Source organism: Bufo bufo, chromosome 5, assembly GCF_905171765.1.
Source record: "Bufo bufo chromosome 5, aBufBuf1.1, whole genome shotgun sequence".
Lineage (NCBI taxonomy): Eukaryota > Metazoa > Chordata > Amphibia > Anura > Bufonidae > Bufo > Bufo bufo.
The window spans coordinates 460979472-461004334 of record NC_053393.1 but is presented as its reverse complement, the minus strand read 5'-3'; the positions used below and the strand labels follow the sequence as shown (position 1 = coordinate 461004334).

At 44.1% G+C, this 24863-nt stretch overlaps 1 protein-coding gene across 1 annotated transcript in view; it reads right to left on the bottom strand.

Annotated features, from left to right (window-relative positions):
* Positions 1-24863, bottom strand: part of LOC121002307 (ATP-dependent translocase ABCB1-like) — a 308011-nt gene that overhangs the window by 195773 nt on the left and 87375 nt on the right. The window contains exons 7-10 of the mRNA XM_040433708.1: positions 16966-17157; positions 7922-8093; positions 7726-7850; positions 2776-2953 (exon numbers count right to left, since the gene is read on the bottom strand). Of these exons, the coding sequence (XP_040289642.1) occupies positions 2776-2953; positions 7726-7850; positions 7922-8093; positions 16966-17157 (667 nt within the window). The remainder of the gene's footprint in view (positions 1-2775; positions 2954-7725; positions 7851-7921; positions 8094-16965; positions 17158-24863) is intronic.

The window sequence follows — 24863 nt, the reverse complement described above, 5'->3', positions numbered from 1 at the left end:
GTCTATACCCTAGGCCTTTGAATGAAAGCACAAATACCCAGACACCCACCCACAGACCATAGCACTAAAAGCGCAACTTTTCAAATTGCTGACCCTGGAAATGTTGCCATTCAGGCTTGTGGACACTGAGGCTTTCCGCAGCCTGATGGTGGCAGCTGTCCCACGGTACTCTGTCCCCAGCCGCCAATATTTTTCACGGTGTGCAGTCCCAGCTTTATACCAGCATGTGTTCCGTAACATCACCCGTGCCCTGACCAACGCAGTTATTGGGAAGGTCCACTTAACGACTGACACATGAACAAGGGTTTTTGGCCAGGGACGCTACATTTTCCTGACAGCACACTGGGTGAACGTTGTGGAGGCCGGGAGCGAGTCATACCCTGGGATGGCACAGGTGCTACAGACTCCAAGGATTCCTGGCCCTACTTCCATCAGGGTTTCCGCCACCACCTACGTTAGTGGCTGCAAATCCACTTCTCCTCCTCCTTCACTTCCACCTCTGAATTATCATATTGCAGCACAAGTCAGACATCAGTCAGTAGCTGGAAGCAGTGTAGCGCTGCAGTGGGGAAGCCACAACAGACCGTGCTTAAACTGATCTGCTTAGGTGACAAACTGCACACTATCGCAGAGCTATGGCAGGGGAATGCAGAATGCATAGTAAAACAGCGCTGGTGAATCACCATGGTGAAAGATCATGTGACGTACCATGTGATGACCGGAGTGACGTCATCAAAGGTCCTATAATTAATGCTCACCACAGGTCCTATTCAGTAAAGGGGGCAGAAGCAGATGCCGGGCTACGCGATCAAGTGGATTAAGGTGAGTTAAATGATTTTTTGATTTTTTTTAACCCCTCCAGCGCTGTTTTACTATGCATTCTGTATTCAGAATGCTATTATTTTCCCTTATAACCATGTTATAAGGGAAAATAATAATGATCGGGTCTCCATCCCGATCGTCTCCTAGCAACCATGCGTGAAAATCGCACCGCATCCGCACTTGCTTGCGGATGCTTGCGATTTTCACGCAACCCCATTCATTTCTATAGGGCTTGCGTTACGTGAAAAATGCACAAAGAGGAGCATGCTGCGATTTTCACGCAACGCACAAGTGATGCGTGAAAATCACCGCTCATGTGAACAGCCCCATAGAAATGAATGGGTCAGGATTCCGTGCGGATGCAATGCGTTCACCTCCCGCAACGCATCCGCACGGAAAACTCGCTCGTGTGAAAGGGGCCTAAAGGCGGATGCTGAACAGACAGGATCCATTTTTTGTGGGTTATTGTTCTGATGGATCAGAAGAAGGGCAAAATAAACAGTGACATCAACACAAACTTACTGCTGACACCCGCTCCACTCTGTCGGGGGGGGGCTCTACTTGTATAAACGTTTAATAGAACAGGTTCTGTAGACTTCTATGTGGAATCCGCTGACGACGGTGTAAAAGGAGTGTGCTTCTTCTTGGCGCTAACATCGACCTGTAAGGCTAAGTTCATACTTGAGTTATTTGGTCAGTTTTGACCTCGTGATTGCCCAAATAAGTGCAGTCTGCAGTGATTCTAGGAGCGACGCCTGTCATCTGCATGTCATACAGTTTCAGTGTTATTTCACTACCAAAGCAGACTCCCTATGCTTGTTACTGCAAGGGAGTGTTCTACCCCACTATAAAGGCTCTCTGCAGCCAGGAAATAGCAGTTTTTTAACGCGATTCACTGCAAATATGTTCGGATCGAACCAAATTTTTCTCACCTTTTTATATCGGGTATTTTCAGATGCAGTGATACCAATTATTATATTTGTTTATATTTATAGGTAAAAGTTTAAAATGGGGTGATTTGAATGTTTTTTATTTATTTTTTTAAACCTTTTAAACCATCACTATTACCATAACTTTTTTATGGCAGACCTTGGAGCTTTAACAAGGTTCCAGGCTACAATATCAACCAAATAGCTCCTGTTATGACTGGTAAGCAGTTTGAGCGTCAGAGGGAGCTCCCTCGCTCCAAATGACCTCTCAGATGCCATGACAGCAATTGTCAATGATATTTGAGGCGTCAAATGTCCATGTTTGAAGTTGTTTGTGATCAGAGCTGTAAAACAGTATGTACTTGCTGGCTATTTCACTGAACTACCAGCACCATCCATCTGTACTCCTAAACATCATATTAAACATACCTTTGTTAGCCTTTGTGTTGTTTGCTTGCACCAGAAAACAATCGTTAATCTATTTGCAAAAGAGACCAAAATGCTAGGAGGTGTGCTCCATTCATAACACTTTATAGCTCGTCTCTTCTTTCTATCATCCTTCCTTTCTTCCCTCTCTGTGAAACCTCTATTTGTCCTGCGCATTACAAACACCATTCTGAGCAGAAGGTTCACAGCGTCTACTCTTTCGGAAAGTCTATGGTGCATTGCTTGACAGCACATGTGTATTACAAACTGCAAAGCTGATGCTCACTGTGGTGTTTGTAATGCATAGGTGGAGAAATTAAAGTTCATTGCACCTGCCTGAAATTTTACTTAGGAGAATGAGTCAAATCACAGGGATTGGGGAAAGACTGTAGAGAGGGAAGGAGCTATCAATGGTTTGGACAGGAAGGCCTGGGCACTAGCAGAGATGGAGAACACATCTTATGTGCTTGGGGCCTCATTTGCATATTGGTGATTCATTTAACAACCTGGTATCCACCGTACATTGCATGTCAGCAAGGAATTAAATAGTATCATGATAATATTGATGTTAAATGACTACAAGGGATGACATACTTACAGTTAAAACATTACTAATCCTGTAATTTTTAGGATCTGTGTCCAGCAAATGTGTTCCATACCACAGTGACAAGCCAAAGACTCCAAATATCATAAGCTCTGATACTCCAATTATCACGTCCGAAATGATAGACTTCTTTATTCCAGCAGCTTTTGCATCTAATAAATTGGTGTTGTACCTGCAATTAAAATACATATTAAAATCTGTCCCCTGTAGATGGTTAAGTTCATGAAGGGTGGGAGAAATATAGGGCAATAAACATCAGACTTTTTGTTTCCTCAAATAGGAGCGCTCTTAGGCCATTACAAAAAAATAAATTGTTCAAAAATGTAACATGAAATGCTATATAATATTACTAAAGTAGTAATAAAGTAATGATTTTCTGATAAATTATATGTGTCTACATGTCTTGTGAAAAACTGTGCAAAAATGATTTTGACAGTGCAAAATGGTTAGGACTAGGGATGAGCGGACCCGTGGATGTTTAGGTTCGGCCGAACTTCGGGACAAAGTTCGGGTTCGGGACCCGAACTTGATCCAAACTCGAACCCCATTGAAGTCAATGGGGACCCTAATATTGGTGTACTACAATGGCTGTAAAATAGTCGTAGCAACAGCTAGAGGGCAGCAAAAGGAAGCAAAATGGGTGTAAGAGCAGGACAGTTTACCTGCAAACAAATGTGATTAGGGAAATGACTTAAAATAACGTAAAATAGAAAAATAATAATAATAATAATAATTTTGAACTAGGATGTGGAGGTCAAAGTGGAGTAGGAGGTTGGGGAGACGGTGGACGTGGCGGTGTAGGTGGAAGCAGCGGTGGAGGAGAAGGTAGCCCACACTTTTTTTTTCTTTTTCTTTCTTTATGTTTTTTTTTTTTTTTAGGAAGACCCAAAAACATTGGGAACTAGAAAAGAGAATGCAAAGAGAAAGTGCGCTGAAGTATAACAATGGCTGGGTGCGGCCGGTAAATTTGTCTATTCAGCACAAGGTACAATACACTGGCCACAGGGCAGGCCAGCACCTCCAAGGCATAAAGGGCAAGCTCAGGCCATGTGCCTAATTTGGAGTCCCAGAAGTTGAATGGGGCAGACCCATCAGTCAGTACGTGTAGGCGTGTGCACATGTACTGTTCCACCATGTTGCTGAAATGCTGCCTCCTGCTAAGACGTTCCATATCAGCTGGTGGTGCTGGTTGTTGTAGCGTGCTGACAAAGCTTTTCCACATTTTGGCCACGCTAACCCTGCCTTCTGAGGTGCTGGCAGTGCCCCAGCTCTGTTGGTGACTTCTTCCTCCTCCTCTGCCTTCACCTTGTGCTTCCACTGAGCCCCCGCTGTCAGGTGGGATTGCGCACCTTCCGATCACGCTCCAGTGAAGGAATTAAGGACGGCACATTGTCCTTGTAGTGGGGATCCAGCAGGGTGGCCACCCAGTAATCAGCACTGGTTAGAATGTGGGCAACTCGGCGGTCATTGCACAGCCACTGCAGCATGAAGTTGCTCATGTGTGCCAGGCTGACCAGAGGCAACGACAAACTGTTCTCTGTGGGATGTGTATCATCTGTGTCCTCTGTACCCCCCTAGCCATGCCCCTAGTGATGCCCATGAGCTGCTTTGCGTGCCATCCTGCTGTGAACATGGTTCATCATCATTCTCCTCCTCCAGAACTGTGTCCTGGCTGGACAGTTGTGTACCTGGCCTCTGTTGGTGCAGGAACCCACCCTCCGAGCCACTTGTAAATGACTGGCCTGATAACCATGGAAATGACCCCTCTTCCTCCTCCTCTTTCTCCTGTGCCACATCCTCTTCCATCATCGCCCAAAGTGTTTTTTCAAGGAGACATAGAAGTGGGATAGTAACACTGAGGATGGCATCATCGGCACTGGCCATGTTGGTGGAGTACTTGTAACAGCGCAACACAGAACATACGTCGCGCATGAAGGGCCACTCGTTGGTGGTGAAGTTGTGCTGTTACGCAGAGCGACTCACCCATGCGTGCTGAAGCTGAAAATCCACTATCGCCTGCTGCTGCTCGCACAGTCTCTCCAGCATGTGCAAGGTGGAGTTCCACCTTGTGGGCACGTCGCATATGAGGCGGTGAATGGGAAGGCCGAAGTTACACTGCAGCGCAGACAAGAGAGCAGCAGCAGGGTGGCACAGACGGCCCGCACTTTCTGCAGCAGCTCTGACATATCGGGGTAATTTTTCAGGATACCTCTGCACCACCAGATTCAGCACATGCGCCAGGCAAGGGATGTGTGTCAAATTGGCACCAACAACTCATCGGTCTGTTGTTGCATGCCCGTCCACAGCTCTTGAGCGGTGTGGGGTTTTTCCGTCAAACAGATGAGTTTTAAAACAGTTTGCTGTTTCCCCCTGGCTGTGCTGAAGTTGGTGGTGTAGGTGTTACGCTGACCAGATGAGGAAGCATTAGAGGAGGAAGCAGAGTAGGAGGAGGAGGAGGCAATGGGAAAGGTCCTGCAATCCTCGGTGGCAGAAGGACATGCGCCAAACTGCTATCCACCTCAGGCCCAGCCGCCAGTGCATTTACACAGTGTGCAGTTTGGGAGATATAACGTCCCTGCCCGTGCTTACTGGTCCACGTATCAGTGAATATGTGGACCTTGCCACAAATGGTGTTGCACAGTGCACACCTGATTTTGTCTGCCACTTAATTGTGCAGGGCAGGGATGGCTCACTTGGAAAAGTAGTGGCATCTGGGAACCATGTACTGTGGGACAGCCACCGCCATAAGGTTTTTAAAAGTCTCTGTCTCCACCAGACGGAATGACAGCATTTCAAAGGCCAGGAATTTTGAAATGCTGGCATTCAGGACCAGGGATCACTGGTGGGTAGGGGGTACTTCCTCTTTCTCTTCAGTGTTTGGGGGATGGACAGCTGAAAGCTTCCATGGGACAGTGTGGAGATGCTTGGTGACGGTGGTGGTTTTGCTGCCACATCCTCTGTTTGCGGGGTGGCAGGTTCCACTGTCACTCCAAAGGGGGAGGAAGCGGCCGAGACTGTAGCAGAAGAGGGAGCAGGAGGAGCCTGAGATCTTTCCTGGTTTTTGAGGTGTTTATGCCTCACTTCAGGCTCCGATTGCACAGCATGCAAACCACTTGTGTCTTGTCGTCAGCACATTGTCTAAAGAACTGCCATGACAAGGAACTCCTTGGAGATGGCTTTGGTGTGCTCAGTCCCTGGGTGCGGTGGGCAGTAGCAGGCGAACTGGCTAGTGGACGGCCACTCTGCTTTTGCACCCTGCTCCCTCTTTTGCAGTGCGGTTGGTGCTGTGTGACCACCACCTCTTCCTCCGAACTGGACACATCACTCGCATGACCTCGATTCCATGCAGGTGTACCTAACGCAAAAAATTGGTATATGTCACCCACCGAACTAACAGATGGATTAACTATATTAATTTCCCTGTCACGGATGCAGTGCAGGTGTACCTCACACAAAAAATGGGTATACAGTATGTCACCCACCGAACTAACAGACAAACTACTATATTTTTGTGTCAGGGGTACAAAGATGGAGCATTGCACCCACAAAAAAATCGCTATAGGTCACCCACAGAATAAATAGCCAGATGAGATTACTAACACTTTTACTCACTTCAGCTGCCTGCTTCCTGTTCCTGCAATACTCAGAGCTGATGGGCGGTGCTACATGTGATACAGCTTTTATGGAGGCTGGGTCACATGATGCAACGGCCAATCACAGCCATTCCACAGCTTAAAATCTTGTTGATTGGCTGCCCTGCAGTCTTTCAACAAGCTGTATTAAATGCCTGAACACCGAACCCAAACTTTTGCTGCAAAGTTCAGGTCCGGATACCCGAACTCTCAAAGTTTGGTATGGACCCAAACTTTACAGTTCAGGTTCGCTCAACACTACTTAGCACGGTTAAACCACTATGCGCTAAATCACGAAAAAGAGTCTGGTCATTATGGCCATTTCAGGTGTGGCGCGTTTCTTCTGTCTATGGGTTGTGTCTGGTATTGCAGTTCAGCTACACTGAAGCGAATGGGGCTGAGTTGCAATACTACACACATCCTTTGGACAAGTGTGACTCTTGGAAAAAAGCAACCATATGGTATGAGCCACAAGGGTCAGATGTAACTGCCTTACACTTCAATCTGATTCTGTTATCGACTTGCTTAGTCTGGTGTTTGCTGGAAGGGGCTTTTTGATTGTTATGCCGTTAAATGCCTTTTTTTTTTTTGGTGTCTCTTTTCAGGGTACAGCGATAGCTCTGTTCAGTTTGTTTCCAGAGTCTTGAAAACTAGTCCTTTGGCTTTGTTTGAGAGCATCCTGGGATTTGCAGTTACTTAGGGGGACATATATTAAGACCAGCAATTTAGACGCCGATCTTAGTACCTCTGCAATGCCATTGGATGCACCAAAGTTATGTGGAGGTACAGGCCTCTACATAACTTTAGTGGTGCTTCCTCCAGCAGGCCGTGCAACATACTAAAATCTATGCCAGCTCCCTTGTTGGCGTAGATTCAAGTAATTTTTCATGCCAAAAACTGGAATGGAAAATGATAAATGAGATGGTCCCGCCCTCTTCCCCGCCCACACCATGCCCCATTTTCTTGGCACTTGGGGAAAGTGTTGTGTGAGACCATTGTGTCAACATTTATGACATTAATACTCCAAAAAGTGGAGTATAATTCATAATAAATGCCACCCTTAGTCTTTTTGTTGTCTGTATTTCAGTTGTTTGTTGTGGGATTCTGTTAATGTATACTTTTTCTTACTGTCTAGTTGGACTGTTTTGTGCTTCATATATGAAAGTGACTTCAAACAACTCTCAGCACTTTAGTGATGGTCCTGAATCACACTCTTTCTCCATTATAGATGGCAAATTAATAAGGCAAGATGTCCAGTATGCAGTCTATGCAGTGGAACCATAAAACCAAACTACAGGTAAACATGACATACTTTTCCATTTCTTTTTCTTGTCCATTAAATGAAGCGACTGTTCTTATTGCTGTCAAGATTTCTTCTGCAACTGCATCCGCCATCCCATAGGCTTTTAACTCTTTAATTGTAAATACTGAAGAAAGCTGCAAAAACAAGATTTTTAAATTGTGCAGCCATTCACCAATAATTAGGTTACTGAGTTTTAGAAACTTACCTTAATCCATAGTGATATAAAAAAACTGATTAATAGACCAGATGCTAAGATCACTAGTGCCAGTTTCCAGCCTAGGACAAATCCTATAGAAATGCCAAATATAGCAGACGAAATAGATTGCACACATATGCCCCATTTAATGGATAGTCCTTCATATATGGTATTAATGTCCCTATAAAAGGAAAGATAAATGTATAATTAGCATAGCGCAGGAGGTGAACCTTGTGAATTTATTATATGTTATAAAATAGTGCAATAGTTTACTTTGGAAAGTAAAGGCGGATTTACAAGGAGCGAGGTGAAGACATTTGTTGGGAAGGAAGCATTCCTTCCCGAAAGTCAGCTGTTCGTTAAGTTGAGGTGAAGCGCTGCACTTACATGCAGCGATCACCTCCACAGTATGAGAACGAGCGATACAAAATTATTGCTCCTGGGTAACAGAGTACTGTTTAGACAGCACCGTCTGCTGCAGGGGAACGATGATTGAGGCGTCTGCACCTCCCATCATTTCACCCAATGAATGAACGTTTCGCCTGTGTGCCCCCGTATATGTCATCTTGTCCTTGACCTGATGGGATGCCAAAGTAGTTTTTGCAGAAGTTACATTTGGAGGCATGAATCAATACATTTGTGATTAAGAGTTATCAATGATATGGTATATTATGGTTTGGTATACAGTCAGAAAGTACTCACTTTTAAAGTAAGTAAATGTAAATGACATGGTCTTCATTTTTATATCAGAGTGTGACAGTAACCGTCTGGCCTTCCCTGATATAAAATGTCACAGGGTGGTAATGTCCATTTCTTAGCAGACATATAAAGAGTTTTAGGCAGAGTCTTTTATGGACAGTAGAACTGGGACACACCTCTAAATGATTGAAGGTTGTTTCATTCTGTCCCATTTCAACAGGTATATAAAATCCAGCATCTATCCTTGCAGACTGCCTTTTTTGTGAAAGAATGGGTTGTTCAAAATAGCTCACTAAATTCGAGCATGGTGCTGTAATAGGATGCTTGCAACAAGTCATGTTGTAAAGTTTCTTCTCTTCTAGATACGTTTTCCATGATCCGTTGTGATTGGTATTATTGAAAAGTGGAAGCGCTTAGGGAGCACAGCAACTCTACCATGAAGTGACAGACCATGTACTCTAAAGGTACAGAGCAGGTTGGGGTCGCCAAGCACTGAGGTGCATAGTGTATAAAAGTCGCCAATGCTCTACATAACTGAATAACTGCAGAGTTCTAAAACTCTTCTGGCATTAACATCAGCACAAAAACTGTGTTCCAGACGCTTAGTGACTTAGATTTCCATGGTTAAGCATAGGCATGCAAAGCTTACCTCACCAAGCACAATGTCAGATGGAGTGATGCAATACATGCCACCACGGTGACAATAAAGAGCAGAGGAAATACACTGCTCAAAAAAATAAAGGGAACACTTAAACAACACAATGTAACTCCAAGTCAATCACACTTCTGTGAAATCAAACTGTCCACTTAGGAAGCAACACTGAGTGACAATCAATTTCACATGCTGTTGTGAAAATGGGATAGACAACAGGTGGAAATTATAGGCAATTAGCAAGACACCCCCAATAAAGAAGTGGTTCTGCAGGTGGTGATCACAGACCACTTCTCAGTTCCTAGGCTTCCTGGCTGATGTTTTGGTCACTTTTGGAGGAGGCCGTAGGAGGGCAACAACCCAGCAGCAGGACCACTACCTCTGCCTTTGTGCAAGGAGGAACAGGAGGAGCACTGCCAGAGCCCTGCAAAATGACCTCCAGCAGGCCACAAATGTGCATGTGTCTGCTCAAACGGTCAGAAACAGACTCCATGAGGGTGATATGAGGGCCCGACGTCCACAGGTGGGGGTTGTGCTTACAGCCCAACACCGTGCAGGACGTTTGACATTTGCCAGAGAACACCAAGATTGGCAAAATCGCCACTGGCGCCCTGTGCTCTTCACAGATGAAAGCAGGTTCACACTGAGCACATGTGACAGACGTGACAGAGTCTGGAGACGCCGTGGAGAACGTTCTGCTGCCTGCAACATCCTCCAGCATGACCAGTTTGGCATTGGGTCAGTAATGGTGTGGGGTGGCATTTCTTTGGAGGGCCGCACAGCCCTCCGTGTGCTCACCAGAGGTAGCCTGACTGCCATTAGGTACCGAGATGAGATCCTCAGACCGCTTGTGAGACCATATGCTGGTGCGGTTGGCCCTGGGTTCCTCCTAATGCAAGACAATGCTAGACCTCATGTGGCTGGAGTGTGTCAGCAGTTCCTGCAAGACAAAGGTATTGATGCTATGGACTGGCCCGCCCGTTCCCCAGACCTGAATCCAATTGAGCACATCTGGGACATCATGTCTCGCTCTATCCACCAACGTCACGTTGCACCACAGACTGTCCAGGAGTTGGCAGATGCTTTAGTCCAGGTCTGGGAGGAGATCCCTCAGGAGACCGTCCGCCACCTCATCAGGAGCATGCACAGGCGTTGTAGGGAGGTCATACAGGCACGTGGAGGCCACACACACTACTGAGCCTCATTTTGACTTGTTTTAAGGACATTACATCAAAGTTGGATCAGCCTGTAGTGTGTTTTTCCACTTTCATTTTGAGTGTGACTCCAAATCCAGACCTCCATGGGTTGAAAAATTTGATTTCCAGTTTTTAATTTTTGTGTGATTTTGTTGTCAGCACATTCAACTATGTAAAGAACAAAGTATTTCAGAAGAATATTTAATTAATTCAGATCTAGGATGTGTTATTTTTGTGTTCCCTTTATTTTTTTGAGCAGTGTATATAGCCAAAACCTCCAAAAGAACTGGCAGGACCAGAGCTGCTTCTATTGTGGTCAGCTCGGGAACTGGTGATGCTGCCGATATTGTGGGCTCAGGCTCAAAATTTGTCAGACCTACACCAAGCTTGGCTGCCTCTAGCTCTGTGCGAGCAACTTCCATAAGGCATTTATTTTCTCCACAAGGCCAGCACACAAAACCACCGCTGTGCGCAAGATTTGCAGGATTAAAATATGATGTGTGTGTTCAAACACAAACATAGGTAGCAGGGCTCTATTGCAGCACATGAGGCGACATCACCAGATCCTATGGATAAATAGAAAAGATCAGCATTCTCAATCAGAACACGTGCTCCTTCTCTTGGTCTTCTTTGTGGAAGCCAGCTTGCCTCCCCAAGCAGTACAGTGTCCTTGTCATCATCAGCTGCTTCTTCTCCTGCTCAGACTCCTCTTCCTCCTCGTCCTCTGTTCCTTCATGAGACTTTCTTAAAGGAATGTGTGGCCCTGTGAAAATGATTCGCAACCAGCTTATGGGAAAGCTGAACTCCCCCTGACAAAGTTGTTGGCGGTTCAGTTACTCCCGTATTAGGGATCTTTCACACCTGCGTTCTTGTCTTCCGGCATAGAGTTCCGTCGTCGGGGCTCTATGCCGGAAGAATCCTGATCAGGATTATCCTAATGCATTCTGAATGGAGATAAATCCGTTCAGGATCCATCAGGATGTCTTCAGCTCCGGAACGGAACGTTTTTTGGCCGGAGAAAATACCGCAGCATGCTGCGCTTTTTGCTCCGGCCAAAAATCCGGAACACTTGCCGCAAGGCCGGATCCGGAATTAATGCCCATTGAAAGGCATTGATCCGGATCCGGCCTTAAGCTAAACGTCGTTTCGGTGCATTGCCGGAGCCGACATTTAGCTTTTTCAGAGTGGTTACCATGGCTGCCGGGACGCTAAAGTCCTGGCAGCCATGGTAAAGTGTAGCCGGGAGCGGGGGAGCAGCATACTTACCGTCCGTGCGGCTCCCGGGGCGCTCCAGAGTGACGTCAGGGCGCCCCAAGCGCATGGAACATGTGATCGCATGGATCACGTCATCCATGCGCATGGGGCGCTCTGACGCCATTCTGGAGCGCCCCGGGAGCCGCACGGACTGTAAGTATACCGCTCCCACGCTCCCCGCTCCTACTATGGCAACCAGGACTTTAATAGCGTCCTGGGTGCCATAGTAACACTGAACGCATTTGGAAGACGGTTCCGTCTTCAAATGCTTTTAGTACACTTGCGTTTTTCCGGATCCGGAGTGTAATTCCGGCAAGTGGAGTACACGCCGGATCCGGACAACGCAAGTGTGAAAGAGGCCTTACTTAGTTGTAGTAAATGTGGCACCTTCCTCTAAATTAATTTTCTGGAAATGTGGCACACTTCTGCTCCTTCGCCTAAATTACATTTTTGGAAATTTGGCACACTTACGTGCCTTCGCCTAAACTCAAATTTCGGGAACAGTTGTGTACTTCCACACCTTCACCTAAATTTTAATTCCTAGTAAAAAGAATAAGGTTTTCCCCACATTGGATCTTCCAAATGATTTTATTTCATAGTTTCCCCTCTTTCCACCAGCGCTTGATCTAGAATAGTAACATAATAGTATGCCTTCACATATGGAGTACTGATCCCTCATAACACACTTGGTTTGATAAAATAGAAGATTATGTTCTCAGGAGCTAATTAGCCCAAATAAAGGAATTCAGAATTGCCTGTGTCATGTTCCTACCTGTCTGCAAACCCAGCACCTCTTCCGACATCGCTTAGTCACTATTGTAATCAGACATGTTGACAGTGGGGATGGTTGGCTTATTAGAGAGTAGAGACACTGGACCAATCAGGCTTGGTGCAAGTGTCACATATTTCCTGTCAATGGGGTATTTATGTAAAAGAGAAAAAAGGTTTTGGAGACGGAATATTCTGCACAGATGTACAAAAATAGGGGGGTTGAGGGAGAGGGAAATGAATAAGGCGCCAAGGGATAACCACAAATTGGTGAAAAAAAAAAAAAAAAAGAACAGGATTGAGAGGAATGTATATAGGATGGAGAGAAATAGGCAGCTCCCCAAAGACCCCCTAGAAAAAGGGGGGAAATTCAGTACCAACTGGTGGACTGAAGTTAGAATGAGGTTGCTGGTGAGCCGGGTATCACAGGTGTCCTGATGATACCCAGGGGGCGCCACAAAAACTCCACTGCTATTAATAAAATTGTGCAGTTATAGTGGAATACACTATTGTTATCTTGATAAAAAGTTGCACTTACTTCACCGGTGAGGAGGGCATAGGATAAAGCTCAAGACACCTCAACCTCTACTGTAAATATATCTCTGTTTGAGAACAAGATGAAGCTCTTGCTGTAGTAATGAGTGGTGTAAGGGCTAGCTGACTGCCTTAATGAATACTTCTGTTCAGTTTTTACAAAAGAAAAAGGAGAAGGACCTCCACTAGAAAGGATGACTAATAAATCATTTGATGCATGTATCTTTACAGAGGAAGATGTTCTAAGTTTGCTGTCTAAGGTGAAGACAAATAAGTCACAGGGGCCTGATGAGATACACCCAAAATTATTAAAAGAGCTTAGTGGTGAGCTGGCAAAACCGCTAACAGATTTATTTAACCAATCATTAGTAACAGGAGTCGTCCCGGAAGATTGGAAATTGGCAAATGTCGTGCCCATTCACAAGAAAGGTAGTAGGGAGGAATCGAGCAACTATAGACCAGTGAGTCTGACATCAATAGTAGGCAAATTAATGGAAACCCTATTAAAGGATAGGATTGTGGAACATCTAAAATCCCATGGATTGCAAGATGAAAAACAACATGGGTTTACTTTAGGGAGATCATGTCAAACAAATCTTATAGATTTTTTTGACTGGGTGACTAAAATAATAGACGGTGGAGGTGCAGTAGACATCGCATATCTAGATTTTAGTAAGGCTTTTGACACTGTCCCACATAGAAGACTTATCAATAAACTGCAGTCATTGAGCATGGACTCCCATATTGTTGAGTGGATTAGGCAGTGGCTGAGTGACAGACAACAGAGGGTTGTAGTCAATGGAGAACATTCAAAACAAGGTCATGTTACCAGTGGGGTTCCACAGGGATCTGTACTGGGACCAATTTTGTTTAATATCTTCATAAGTGATATTGCAAAAGGCCTCGATGGGAAAGTGTGTCTTTTTGCTGATGACACAAAGATATGTAACAGGGTTGATGTTCCTGGAGGGAAACGCCAAATGGAAAAGGATTTAGGAAAACTAGAAGAATGGTCAGAACTCTGGCAACTGAAATTTAATGTGGATAAGTGCAAGATAATGCACCTGGGGCGTAAAAACCCAAGGGCAGAATATAGAATATTTGACACAGTCCTGACCTCAGTATCTGAGGAAAGGGATTTAGGAGTAATTATTTCAGAAGACTTAAAGGTGGGAAGACAATGTAATAGGGCAGCACGAAATGCCAGCAGAATGCTTGGATGTATAGGGAGAGGTATAAGCAGTAGAAAGAGTGAAGTGCTTATGCCGCTGTACAGAACACTGGTGAGACCTCACTTGGAGTATTGTGCGCAGTACTGGAGGCCATATCTCCAGAAGGATATAGATACTCTAGAGAGAGTTCAGAGAAGAGCTACTAAACTAGTACATGGATTGCAGGATAAAACTTACCAGGAAAGGTTAAAGGACCTTAACATGTATAGCTTGGAAGAAAGAAGAGACAGAGGGGATATGATAGAAACTTTTAAATACATAAAGGGAATCAACTCGGTAAAGGAGGAGAGCATATTTAAAAGAAGAAAAACTACCACAAGAGGACACAGTTTTAAATTAGAGGGGCAAAGGTTTAAAAGTAATATAAGGAAGTATTACTTTACTGAGAGAGTAGTGGATGCATGGAATAGCCTTCCTGCAGAAGTGGTAGCTGCAAATACAGTGAAGGGGTTTAAGCGTGCATGGGATAGGCATATGGCTATCCTTCATATAAGATAGGGCCAGGGGCTATCCATAGTATTCATATATATTGGGCAGACTAGATGGGCCAAATGGTTCTTATCTGCCGACACATTCTATGTTTCTATGTTTCTATGTTTGTTTTAACTCCCTAGTTTGAACCTTTTTACTTTGACTCTCCTGAAGCTCATATGGATACTCCCAAGTGGTAGTCCCTGAATTAACAACTTACATTCTCAAGCAGTTCTGTTCAGTAATGATGTATAGGTACACACGAGGTGTCTGCTCTGCTTTTTCTCTTTGTCAATTTTCAAAAAAGTGACTCTGTTGATTTTTATTCCCCCATCACTTTCTTTGGATCCAGATCCCAAGCCAGTGTTCAAACTAACTTGGGGGACAATGCAGTAGGCCAACAGGCAGTGTTGGTGTGGAGTTCCTTGAGCCCAGCAGAGGAATTCGGTTAGTTTCAGATTTGAGATTCGGTTAGTTTCAGATTTGCCAAGTCTTTCAAACAATTTGGAAGAATTGGTTCTATCTGAGTTTCTCTAATTGCCCTGAAACTTGGTACATAACTCCAGATTAGCAGTGTGGAAGAGCAGTTGCAGAGGTAGAAGCACCAGCAGCCATACAGTACATGTTAGGCTACTTTCACACCTGTGTTAGGTGCGGATCTGTCTGGTATCGGCACAGACGGATAAAACGATTGTATCTGTTCAGAATGGATCCGTTTGCATTATGAAGAACAAAGTCAAAACGGATCCGTCCTGACTTACATTGAAAGTCAATGGGGGACGGATCAGTTTTCTATTGCACCATATTGTGTCAGTGAAAACGGATCCACTCCCAATGACTTGCATTGTAAGTCAGGACGAATCCGTTTGGCTCTGCAGCGCCAGGCGGAAATCCAAACGCTGCAAGCAGCGTTTTGGTGTCCACATCCAGAGCGGAATGGCGGCGGAACGGAGCCAAACTGATGCATTCTGAACGGATCCTTATCCATTCAGAATGCATTGGGGCTGAACTGATCCGTTTTGAACCGTTTGTGAGATCCCTGAAATGGATCTCACAAACGGAATTCAAAACACCAGTGTGAAAGTAGCCTTAGCAGGCAGGCAGACAGCGACAATGGCTTGATGGTGGCAGCAGCCATACGGTATGAAACATGCTGGTAGGCAGTCAGACAGCTGCAGTGGGAAGATGGGCCACCATCAGCAAGGTCAGATCTATTCATCAGCTCAAGCCAGAGGAGTGTGAAAATACTCCTGGATCCATTCCCGATTCCTTGTGACAAAAGTGATGTTTTGGACGCTGACGAAGAACAACTTGGTAAGTTTGGCGTCACCACATCTCCTTCAGCACAGAGATGAACCTTAGAAAAAGTGAAAGGGCCTGAAGACTTTTTGAATGCATTGCACAGTATATGTTTTTACATATCTGTACTCTTACCTCCTAATGAATCACATGTAGCGTTATCTTTCAAATGTTGAGCATGTTGCATAAAACTAAGATGTGTTAGGCTACTTTCACACGAGCGTTCGGGTGTCCGCTCGTGAGCTCCGTTTGAAGGGGCTCACGAGCGGCCCCGAACGCATCCGTCTGGCCCTAATGCATTCTCAGTGGAGGCGGATCCACTGAGAATGCATCCGCCTGCCATCGCTCAGCCTCCGCTCCGCTCAGTGAGTGGACACCTGAACGCTGCTTGCAGCGTTCGGGTTTCCGCCTGGCCGTGCGGAGGCGAGCGGATCCGTCCAGACTTATAAAGGAAGTCAATGGGGACGGATCCGCTTGAAGATGACACTATATGGCTCAATCTTCAAGCGGATCCGTTCCCCATTGACTTTCAATGTAAAGTCTGAACGGATCCGCTCAGGCTACTTTCTGACTTAGAAAATTTTCTAAGTTATAATGCAGACGGATCCGTTCTGAACGGATGCAAACGTCTGCATTATCGGAGCGGATCCGTCTGATGAAACATCAGACGGATCCGCTCCGAACGCTAGTGTGAAAGTAGCCTTACCAGTACTGTTTCTCAGTATAAGTACTGGCTGTCTTATTATAATGGTTGGCTACTCAAATAAAATTTTGGTCCCATCAAACTACCACCATCATGTTTGACTTTTGGTATTCTGTTCTTGTTGAGGATCAGATATTACAAGGTTCGTGCATCAACAGAGTATTGATTATAAGAGACATTTATATTAATACCGTTGGACACTGTTCAACTACAACTAAACATCCCAAAACATTTCACCTACTTACTCTGTTAGTCTACTGTTCAGAGTCCCAATGTGATATGAATCAAACCAAGCCATTTCCTGATGAAGGATAGAACTGAAACACATTTGCCGAATCCTCATAGTCTGTCTTGTTGCAGAGATTGTAAATGTCCACATTTGAAAAAAACTGAAGATGAATGAGGCAAAACCAATTATAAGAAAATTCTGGGTAAATCTAAAAAAGTAAAAAGAAATAAAAATATGTATCAATGTAAAGCATAAAGATTTCACATGAAAACAAAAAATCTTCCTGGCCCATTTCTAATGTATGCACTTGATGTCACCATACTGTATCTTACAAGCTGTATTCTAAATGTTCTTTACTAATACAAAATAAACAGTAAATAGGTTCCAGTAACCTAGTTGTTTGGAGTGGGTTCTTAATCTATCACAAACAATTACTTTGAGGTTAATGTGAATTAGGTAATTTCTGATTGGAGGACGCTCACCAAGTAATTGGTGCCTGGCCTGCCTTCCACCCTTCAGAATATATATATATATTTTTTTTATATATAAACAGAATATAGTAATATGTATACAAAGCTATGTCTATAAAAAATAAAATAATAATTCTTGGATATCTGAAAAAGATAATCGCCCACATTACGCAATGAACAAGTTTTCCAGAATGTTTATTTTTTATTTTTTTTAGACATATTTTTATATACATATTACTATCACTGTTACTATGTTTCAATTTTTTATCTTAAAGTTTTTATTCTATAGTTTTTGTCATTATTTCTATTATAAAAATCTTTTATAAATCTATGCAGAACCAAAGAAAAAGGAAAAATGAAAGACCCTGATTAAACAATGGAAGTAATGATACTCCGTCTAGTAGTGATCCAGCCCAGATATTTGATCTTACTTAACACTATTTAAAGATCTAGTATTAGGTTCCAGTATTTTATTCAATTCAGAATTTTATACCACTAAGGCCTCCTGCACACGACAGTATTTTTTCACGGTCCGCAAAACGGGGCTCTGTTGGTCCGTGATCCGTGACCGTTTTTTCGTCCGTGGGTCTTCCTTGATTTATGGAGGATCCACGGACATGAAAAAAAAGTTGTTTTGGTGTCTGCCTGGCCGTGCGGAGCCAAACGGATCCGTCCTGAATTACAATGCAAGTCAATGGGGACGGATCCGTTTGACGTTGACACAATATGGTGCAATTGCAAACGGATCCGTCCCCCATTGACTTTCAATGTAAAGTCAGGAGTTAATATACCATCAGATCGGAGTTTTCTCCAATCCGATGGTATATTTTAACTTGAAGCGTCCCCATCACCATGGGAACGCCTCTATGTTAGAATATACTGTCGGATATGAGTTAGGTCGTGAAACTCATATCCAACAGTATATTCTAACACAGAGGCGTTCCCATAGTGATGGGGACGCTTCTAGTTAGAATATACTACGAACTGTGTACATGACTGCCCCCTGCTGCCTGGCAGCACCTGATCTCTTACAGGGGGCTGTGATCCGCACAATTAACCCCTCAGGTGCTGCACCTGAGGGGTTAATTGTGCATATCATAGCCCCCTATAAGAGATCAGGGGCTGCCAGGCAGCAGGGGGCAGACCCCCCTCCCTCTCCAGTTTTAATTTCATTGGTGGCCAGTGCGGCCCCCCCTGGCCCCCCCTCCCTCCCTTTATTGTATTATCGTTGGTGGCCAGTGTGCGCCCCCCCCTCCCTCCCTCTATTGTATTATCATTGGTGGCCAGTGTGCGGCCTCCCCCGGCCCCCCCTCCCTCCCTTTATTGTATTATCATTGGTGGCCAGTGTGCGGCCCCCCCTCCCTCCCTCTATTATATTATAGTTGGTGGCCAGTGTGCGGCCCCCCCGGCCCCCCTCTATTGTATTAATATCATTGGTGGCCAGTGTGCGGCCTCCCCTCCCCCCCCCCCCCGATCATTGGTGGCAGCAGAGATTCCGATCGGAGTCCCAGTTTAATCGCTCTGGGGCTCCGATCGGTAACCATGGCAACCAGGACGCTACTGCATGCCTGGTTGCCATGGTTACTCAGCAATATTACAATATTAGAAGCATCATACTTACCTGCTGCGCTGTCTGTGGCCGTCCAGGAGCTCCTCCTACTGGCAATGCGCCGCACAGACCTATCACTTACCAGTAGGAGGAGCTCCCGGCCGGTCACAGACAGCGTGAAAAAAAAACTGAGAATGGCACAACGGCCACGGGTGCACACAACGGTCGTATGCAGGAGGCCTAAGGGAGGACTTTGTCCGAAACGTGTCTGGTGGCGGTTGTGTTGGCTTATATGAAGACAGTGTGGACGGAAACTTAGAAGCACGACTATAATCATGATCTATGATCAAGTACCGGCGTCCCGGAAGATTCAGGTCGCATGCACCAGGGAAAATTCGATGGAGAAGATTACAGCCAGCGAAGATGTTGGTCTAGCGGGGAACGCCTCAACAAAGACCTGTGCAGCTGAGCCGTGAGCGAGTAAGCTGAATGGGTATATTCGAACAGTGAGTAACACGGACATATTGTCAAACTTCAGGGTAGACAAGTGCCGTAGCACTAAGCACTACATTCATAATTTGAGCGCTGTCTGAACAAAGTATGTGCTAGGCACACATGCCAAGTGCCGCACAGAAAACGTTGGGAGCAGCACGAGTGATATATGAATATACTAAGTGCTCCATAAATGCAGTAACTACCCTACTATATCCTGACATATGTGGTCAAACAGACTATATGTGGCTGAAACTAATATCTCACTAACATATTAATCACGGACTAACCGTACAACTAAAATCTGCTACTATATCAAAGAAGATTAAATAAATGTATGCATGAGCTCCGCATTTAAAAGACTGGGATCACTAATTTGAACTTTTGAAGTTTATTTTTACGAAGTATGCATTATGTGAAATGTGTTTATGTGTTTTATTGATTGTTAAATTAGAAAAGTCACTTGCAAATGAATGTGAGCCGACCAATTCTGTTTTTAATGTGGATTAGGGTACTTTCACAAAAGCGACAGGACGGATCCGACAGGATAAGATAATGGGTTGCATCAGAAGGGGCATAGATGCCCGTGATGAGAACATAGTCCTACCACTTTACAAATCAATAGTCAGACCACACATGGAGTACTGTGTACAGTTCTGGGCTCCTGTGAACAAGGTAGACATAGCAGAGCTGGAGAGGGTCCAGAGGAGGGCAACTAAAGTAATAACTGGAATGGGGCAACTACAGCACCCTGAAAGATTATCAAAATTAGGGTTATTCACTTTAGAAAAAAGAAGACTGAGGGGAGATCTAATTGCTATGTATAAATATATCAGGGGTCAGTACAAAGATCTATCCCATCATCTATTTATCCCCAGGACTGTGACTGTGACGAGGGGACATCCTCTGCGTCTGGAGGAAAGAAGGTTTGTACACAAACATAGAAGAGGATTCTTTACAGTAAGAGCAGTGAGACTATGGAACTCTCTGCCTGAGGAGGTGGTGATGGTGAGTACAATAATAGAATTCAAGAGGGGCCTGGATGTATTTCTGGAGAGTAATAATATTACAGGCTATAGCTACTAGAGAGGGGTCGTTGATCCAGGGAGTTAGTCTGATTGTCTGATTGGAGTCGGGAAGGAATTTTTTATTCCCCTAAAGTGGGGAAAATTGGCTTCTACCTCACAGTTTTTTTTTTTGCCTTCCTCTGGATCAACTTGCAGGATAACAGGCCAAACTGGATGGACAAATGTCTTTTTTCGGCCTTATGTACTATGTTACTATGTTAAAAATGAAAGATAATCTGATTTTCACATATTTTTTTCCATTTTGATTTTATTAGCAAAAAGGCACCTGAATGTACTTTTTTAAAATTATGTACCCTTTCATTGCAGTCATTTTGATAAAGTGGTTGCATGGGTTATGGTCGCAGGGAGCAGGGCTATAAACTAGATCCGTGTGATTTTAATTTTAAATTTTTTTTATACTTTGTGACCCCATAAAGTCATACAATAACTTAAGGGGGCATTTAAAGGGTTTCTGTCACCCCACAAAACTCATATTTTTTTTTTTGGATAGTTAGATTCCTCATAGCGCGATATAGGAGAATATAATAGTCTTACTTACTTTCATGCGGCCGATTCTTTATAAAACGAAGTTTTATAATATGTAAATGAGGGCTCTACCAGCAAGTAGGGCGTCTACTTGCTGGTAGCCGCAGCAGAAAACCGCCCCCTCGCCATGTTGATTGACAGGGCCAGCCGTGATCTCCTCCTCCGGCCGGCCCTGTCAGTAATTCAAAAATCGCGCGCCTCTGGTCATTCGGCGCAGGCGCTCTGAGATGAGGAGGCTCGTCTCCTTAGCACTCCCTCAGTGCGCCTGCGCCGATGACATCATCGAAAGAGAAGACGTCATCGGCGCAGGCGCACTGAGGGAGTGCTGAGGAGACGAGCCTCCTCATCTCAGAGCGCCTGCGCCGAATGCCCAGAGGCGCGCGATTTTTGAATTACTGACAGGGCCTGCCGGAGGAGGAGATCACGGCTGGCCCTGTCAATCAACATGGCGAGGGGGCGGTTTTCTGCTGCGGCTACCAGCAAGTAGACGCCCTACTTGCTGGTAGAGCCCTCATTTACATATTATAAAACTTCGTTTTATAAATAATCGGCCGCATGAAAGTAAGTAAGACTATTATATTCTCCTATATCGCGGTATGAGGAATCTAACTATCCAAAAAAAAAAAAAAGAGTTTTGTGGGGTGACAGAAACCCTTTAACCACCTCAGCCCCCAGTGCATAAACACCCTGAAAGACCAGGCCACTTTTTACACTTCTGACCTACACTACTTTCACCGTTTATTGCTCGGTCATGCAACTTACCACCCAAATGAATTTTACCTCCTTTTCTTCTCACTAATAGAGCTTTCATTTGGTGGTATTTCATTGCTGATGACATTTTTACTTTTTTTGTTATTAATTGAAATTTAACGATTTTTTTGCAAAAAAATGACATTTTTCACTTTCAGTTGTAAAATTTTGCAAAAAAAACTACATCCATATATAAATTTTGCTCTAAATTTATTGTTCTACATGTCTTTGATAAAAAAAAAATGTTTGGGTAAAAAAAAAATGCTTTGGGTAAAAGTTATAGCGTTTACAAACTATGGTACAAAAATGTGAATTTCCGCTTTTTGAAGCAGCTCTGACTTTCTGAGCACCTGTCATGTTTCCTGAGGTTCTACAATGGCCAGACAGTACAAACACCCCACAAATGACCCCATTTCGGAAAGTACACACCCTAAGGTATTCGCTGATGGGCATAGTGAGTTCATAGAACTTTTTATTTTTTGTCACAAGTTAGCGGAAAATGATGATTTTAATTTTTTTTTTTTTTCTTACAAAGTCTCATATTCCACTAACTTGTGACAAAAAATAAAAACTTCTATGAACTCACTATGCCCATCACGAAATACCTTGGGGTCTCTTCTTTCCAAAATGGGGTCACTTGTGGGGTAGTTATACTGCCCTGGCATTCTAGGGGCCCAAATGTGTGGTAAGGAGTTTGAAATCAAATTCTGTAAAAAATGACGAGTGAAATCCGAAAGGTGCTCTTTGGAATATGGGCCCCTTTGCCCACCTAGGCTGCAAAAAAGTGTCACACATCTGGTATCTCTGTATTCAGGAGAAGTTGAGGAATGTGTTTTGGGGTGTCATTTTACATATACCGATGCTGGGTGAGATAAATATCTTGGTCAAATGCCAACTTTGTATAAAAAAAATGGGAAAAGTTGTCTTTTGCCAAGATCTTTCTCTCACCCAGCATGGGTATATGTAAAATGACACTCCAAAACACATTCCCCAACTTCTCCTGAGTACGGAGATACCAGATGTGTGACACTTTTTTGCAGCCTAGGTGGGCAAAGGGGCCCATATTCCAAAGAGCACCTTTCGGATTTCACAGGTCATTTTTTACAGAATTTGATTTCAAACTCCTTACCACACATTTGGGCCCCTAGAATGCCAGGGCAGTATAACTACCCCACAAGTGACCCCATTTTGTAAAGAAGACACCCCAAGGTATTCCGTGAGGGGCATGGCAAGTTCCTAGAATTTTTTATTTTTTGTCACAAATTAGTGGAAAATGATGATATTTTTTTTTTTTTTTTTTTCATACAAAGTCTCATATTCCATTAACTTGTGACAAAAAATAAAAACTTCCATGAACTAACTATGCCCATCAGCGAATACCTTGGGGTCTCTTCTTTCCAAAATGGGGTCACTTGTGGGGTAGTTATACTGCCCTGGCATTCTAGGGGCCCAAATGTGTGGTAAGGAGTTTGAAATCAAATTCTGTAAAAAATGACCTGTGAAATCCGAAAGGTGCTCTTTGGAATATGGGCCCCTTTGCCCACCTAGGCTGCAAAAAAGTGTCACACATCTGGTATCTCTGTATTCAGGAGAAGTTGAGGAATGTGTTTTGGGGTGTCTTTTTACATATACCCATGCTGGGTGAGATAAATATCTTGGTCAAATGCCAACTTTGTATAAAAAAATGGGAAAAGTTGTCTTTTGCCAAGATATTTCTCTCACCCAGCATGGGTATATGTAAAATGACACCCCAAAACACATTCCCCAACTTCTCCTGAGTACGGAGATACCAGATGTGTGACACTTTTTTGCAGCCTAGGTGGGCAAAGGGGCCCATATTCCAAAGAGCACCTTTCGGATTTCACTGGTCATTTTTTACAGAATTTGATTTCAAACTCCTTACCACACATTTGCGCCCCTAGAATGCCAGGGCAGTATGACTACCCCACAAGTGACCCCATTTTGGAAAGAAGAGACCCCAAGGTATTCGCTGATGGGCATAGTGAGTTCATGGAAGTTTTTATTTTTTGTCACAAGTTAGTGGAATATGAGACTTTGTATGAAAAAAAAAAATAAAAAATCTGCATTTTCCACTAACTTGTGACAAAAAATAAAAATTTCTAGGAACTCGCCATGCCCCTCACGGAATACCTTGGGGTGTCTTCTTTCCAAAATGGGGTCACTTGTGGGGTAGTTATACTGCCCTGGCATTTTCCAGGGGCCCTAATGTGTGGTAAGTAGGTAAATGACCTGTGAAATCCTAAAGGTGCTCTTTGGAATATGGGCCCCTTTGCCCACCTAGGCTGCAAAAAATTGTCACACATGTGGTATCGCCGTATTCAGGAGAAGTTGGGGAATGTGTTTTGGGGTGTCATTTTACATATACCCATGCTGGGTGAGAGAAATATCTTGGCAAAAGACAACTTTTCCCATTTTTTTTATACAAAGTTGGCATTTGACCAAGATATTTCTCTCACCCAGCATGGGTATATGTAAAATGACACCCCAAAAAACATTCCTCAACTTCTCCTGAGTACGGCGATACCAGATGTGTGACACTTTTTTGCAGCCTAGATGCGCAAAGGTGCCCAAAGTCCTTTTAGGATGGCATTTTTAGACATTTGGATACCAGACTTCTTCTCACGCTTTGGGGCCCCTAGAATGCCAGGGCAGTATAAATACCCCACATGTGACCCCATTTTGGAAAGAAGACACCCCAAGGTATTCAATGAGGGGCATGGCGAGTTCATAGAAATTTTTTTTTTTTGGCACAAGTTAGCGGAAATTGATATTTTTAATTTTTTTCTCACAAAGTCTCCCGTTCCGCTAACTTGGGACAAAAATTTCAATCTTTCATGGACTCAATATGCCCCTCACGGAATACCTGGGGGTGTCTTCTTTCCGAAATGGGGTCACATGTGGGGTATTTATACTGCCCTGGCATTCTAGGGGCCCTAAAGCGTGAGAAGAAGTCTGGAATATAAATGTCTAAAAAAATTTACGCATTTGGATTCCGTGAGGGGTATGGTGAGTTCATGTG